Source organism: Sinocyclocheilus anshuiensis, unplaced genomic scaffold (genome assembly GCF_001515605.1).
Source record: "Sinocyclocheilus anshuiensis isolate Anshui unplaced genomic scaffold, SAMN03320099.WGS_v1.1 scaffold971, whole genome shotgun sequence".
NCBI classification, from domain to species: Eukaryota; Metazoa; Chordata; class Actinopteri; order Cypriniformes; family Cyprinidae; genus Sinocyclocheilus; species Sinocyclocheilus anshuiensis.
This window is the reverse complement of record NW_015546059.1, coordinates 400,278-404,787: the sequence shown is the minus strand read 5'-3', so window position 1 is coordinate 404,787 and position 4,510 is coordinate 400,278. Positions and strand designations below refer to the sequence as shown.

Here is a 4,510-nt window from a genome sequence, read left to right as displayed (position 1 = left end):
AAAACCTACTGCGCCATTGACTTTAGACCAGGTTTTAGTTAGGCAGTCTATTTTAGTTGCCTCAAAATAGCAACGCGACAACAATGCTCCTGAACACACCTCGTTTTCAGACCAGCATGCCCATGAGCGCACAAATGGGCACAGATGCATTTACTATTTAAACAACGTGGTGCAGGACGTGAAAATGATTACTGCGTCAGGCTGAAACTAGCAAAAAACACTTGTGTCTCGCCTGGCGCCGCATTGCGTCGGGTGTATGATAGGTCCCAAAGTCTTTCAGATAAAGTCTGCCTTTTGTTAATGGCTTTTAAAATCAATTTTAAAATGTCCAAAATGTTTATTTTTTGTTGATTATACAAGCTTTTCTTTTTTAATTATAGGTAACAAAAAGTGCAAGATTAAAAGATATATAAGCACACAAAGATCACCGATGAGGAGTAAATGGATCTATGTGGCTATCCTGGGGATAGCATGCATGATGCTTGGAGTCAATGGGAACAATACAACAAGCAGTAGCAACTCTACAGGCAGCTGGATATCTTCTAACATGACCACCAACCTGACCCAGACTCTACCACCCAACATGACCACCAACCTGACCCAGACGCACCCACCCAGCATGACCACCAACCTAAACCAGGTCGGTCCCTTCAACATAACCACAAACTTGACTCAAACAGGACCTCCCAACATAACCCCGAACCTTACCCAGACGGGCCCTCTTAACATGACCACAAACCCGAACCAGATCAGCCATTTTAACATGACCACAAACCCGATTCAGATAGGACCTCTCAACATGACCACAAACCCAACCCAGATGGGTCCTCTCAACATGACCACCAGCCTTACCCAGACAGACCCTCTTAATATTACTACAAACCCATCCCAGATGGGCCCTCTCAACATGACCGCAAACCCGAACCAAATGAGCCCTTTTAACATGACCACAAACCCAACCCAGATGGGCCCTCTCAACATGACCACAAACCCAAACCAAATGAGCCCTTTTAACATGACCACAAACCCAACCCAGATGGGCCCTCTCAACATGACCACCAACCTGACCACAAACCCGACCCAGATGGGCCCTCTCAACATGACCACCAACCTGACCCAAACACGCCCTCCCAACATGACCACAAACCATAGCCAGATGGGCCTTCTCAACATGACCACAGCTCCAAATCAGATGGTAACTTTTAATATGACCACAAACCCAACCCAGTTGGGCCCTCTTAACATGACCACCAACCTGACCCCCAACCTGACCGAAACACACCCTCCCAACATAACTGCTAACCTGCCCCAAACACACCCTGCCAACATCACAAACTTGACCCAGACACGGCCTCCCAATATTACCACAAACCCGACCCAGACAGGCCCACTCACTGTATCAAACATTAGAACAACACCCTCCCAACATAACCACCACCCTGCCCCAAACACCCCCTCCCAACATAACCGCTAACCTGCCCCAAACACACCCTCCCAACATAACTGCCAACCTGACTCAAACACGCACTCCCAACATAACTGTCAACCTGCCCCAAACACACCCTTCCAACATCACAAACTTGACACAGACACGGCCTCCCAATATTACCACAAACCCGACCCATACAGGCCCACTCACTGTAACAAACATTAGAACAACATCAGGCTCTAATACTCAGTCACCAGTAAGTCAAACTTTTTTTCCTGTTTAAAAATGCAAGTAGCAATCTTGACAGTTAAACCGCAAGTTATTTTTTATTGCAGGACATCACTGGCAGGGATAACTGCAGGAGGGATAGGGCATGTTTCTCCGCTCCACCTACCTGTAATCCAGGTGCAGAGGGTTCCTGCTATTTTCTCTCCACAAGAGGAGTAAGCGGAAATGCAGATAATTTTACTTTTGAGCTCAGTGGCGAGACAGATGGTTACATTGGAGCTGGCCTCTCTCGAGACAGCAGTGTAAGAATCCAGTTGCTTTTTTATCAGATATTTATTTTAGAGATTAAGATTAAAGTGCTTAAATATTAAACATTACATTCAATAAAATAAAATAATAGTATCTGGTTGTCTGACTAATCTATTTTTAATCTACTTTTCTCGTCCATAGGGTCAAGGTGCCACCGTCTATTCTTGCGCCAAATTCAATGGTGCACTCAGGTTAATTCGTTCCACACTGAACAATCAAATACTGACGCAGGATAATATAGTAAGGCCCTTTTTCAGAGACCATTAATGCATACAATCTGATTAAAATATAATAGCTTTGACTGCCACATCCTCTAGCTAGTGACCTGTAACACCCAGCAATAACACAATCAAATGCCTGTAGTTATTTACTGCTGTAGACAAATTGTGGCCCACTCAAGCTTTAGTTCTGTGATATTTGAAGGCTTTTAAGCATGAGCTGTGCATTTTAAGTCATTTTAATGCCAGAGCATTTCAATAGTGTTTAAGTACTGCACTGCATTGACTAGCCAAAACTTACAGTACATTTTCTTGATTTTCAGCCATTCTGAGCAAAGCTTGCTTGTATGTTTCAGATAATTTTTTGTGTCAGCAATCACAAAGATTTTCCAACAGCACTGTATATGCATTCTCAGAAGCAGTTTATGTGCCATCTTAGCAGTGTAATATTAAGTAATATTACTTCTGTTTTGCTGCAGTTCATCCCTGGAAGCTTCCGTGGCTCAGCGATTGGTAGAAAGATTCAATGCATTTTTAATGCTGCAGGTCTCAGCAGCACCACCCGTTCTGCAACCACAGGCACTTTTGTCTTCCTTGTAACAGGCAGCATATCAAATGGTCAGTGCAACACTTTGATCAAGTAACTGACATATATTTTGTTGTGAAACAGAAGTAAACCATTGTCTTCCCTCTACTCATTCTTCCAGGTTCTCTGGATTCTCCAGTCAGTAGACTGACCACAAATGGGTCAGTGGACTTAAGCAACCCTAACAGCACAGACGTTTCAGTAATAACACCTAGTACAAATGCCACTGCATCTAATACCACAGCAACATCAACCACCACTGCGGCTTCTACGAACTTGACCCAGACGCATCCTCCTAACATGACCACCAACGTGACCCAAATGGGTCACCTCAACATGACCACCAACCTGACCCAGACACACCCTCCCAACATAACCACCAACCTGACCCAAACACACCCTCCCAACATAACCGCTAACCTGGCCCAGACACGCCCTCCCAACATAACTGCCAACCAGACCCAGACAAGCCCTCCCAACATAACTGCTAACCTGCCCCAAACACACCCTGCCAACATCACAAACTTGACCCAGACACGGCCTCCCAATATTACCACAAACCCGACCCAGACAGGCCCACTCACTGTATCAAACATTAGAACAACATCAGGCTCTAATACTCAGTCACCAGTAAGTCAAACTTTTTTATCCTGTTTAAAAATGCAAGTAGCAATCTTGACAGTTAAACCGCAAGTTATTTTTTATTGCAGGACATCACTGGCAGGGATAACTGCAGGAGGGATAGGGCATGTTTCTCCGCTCCACCTACCTGTAATCCAGGTGCAGAGGGTTCCTGCTATTTTCTCTCCACAAGAGGAGTAAGCGGAAATGCAGATAATTTTACTTTTGAGCTCAGTGGCGAGACAGATGGTTACATTGGAGCTGGCCTCTCTCGAGACAGCAGTGTAAGATATCAAATCCAGTTGCTTTTTTATCCGACATTTATTTTAGAGATTAAGATTAAAGTGCTTAAGTATTAAACATTACATTCAATTAAATAAAATAATGGTATCTGGTTGTCTGACTAATCTATTTTTAATCTACTTTTCTTGTCCATAGGGTCAAGGTGCCACTGTCTATTCTTGCGCCAAATTCAATGATGCACTGAGGTTAATTCGTTCCACACTGAACAATCAAATACTGACTCAGGATAATATAGTAAGGCCCTTTTTCAGAGACCATTAATGCATACAATCTGATTAAAATATAATAGCTTTGACTACCACATCCTCTAGCTCAGTGTTTCCCAACCGGGGTGCGCCGCGGCACCCTGGGGTGCCGTCTGTCGAGAGCAGGGGTGCCGTGTAAAAAAATCCTTTTTTAATATTTTTAAATTGCTAAAATGTTCAAAAAAGCATCTATTATATAATATCCATTTCTGATGTCGCCAATAATTAGAGATGCACCGAAATTTCGGCTGCCGAAAATTAGTTCACCGCTCAGGTTTCACTTTCACGTAGTGTGACGCTCCGCGTATTATCCCGCTCTATGCATGTGCGCTCCGCTCAGTCGCTCCACTCGTATACCGTTCATGCGAATCGGAACAGCAAAGTCCACTCAAAAACTGAGCCAACAGGAAACATCGATGAAGTGCAGTATTGTTTCGGTCTGCAATAGCCCTACTGTGTTGTAACATGATGTGGTATATGGGCAACTCTGCTAACGCTGCCCTCTCATTCATTGATCTGCTAACCGCAATGCTCGCGTGTTCTGATAATAATAGCTTTCTAGGACTAAACA

The 4,510-nt window shown here is 44.0% G+C and overlaps 1 protein-coding gene across 1 annotated transcript in view; it reads left to right on the top strand.

Annotated features, from left to right (window-relative positions):
* Positions 1-384: 384 nt before the first annotated feature.
* Positions 385-4,510, top strand: part of LOC107699381 (mucin-19-like) — a 10,852-nt gene continuing 6,726 nt past the window's right edge. Inside the window, exons 1-4 of the mRNA XM_016500619.1 lie at positions 385-1,321; positions 1,386-1,685; positions 1,765-1,959; positions 3,830-3,928. Of these exons, the coding sequence (XP_016356105.1) occupies positions 431-1,321; positions 1,386-1,685; positions 1,765-1,959; positions 3,830-3,928 (1,485 nt within the window). The 5' untranslated portion in view covers positions 385-430. The remainder of the gene's footprint in view (positions 1,322-1,385; positions 1,686-1,764; positions 1,960-3,829; positions 3,929-4,510) is intronic.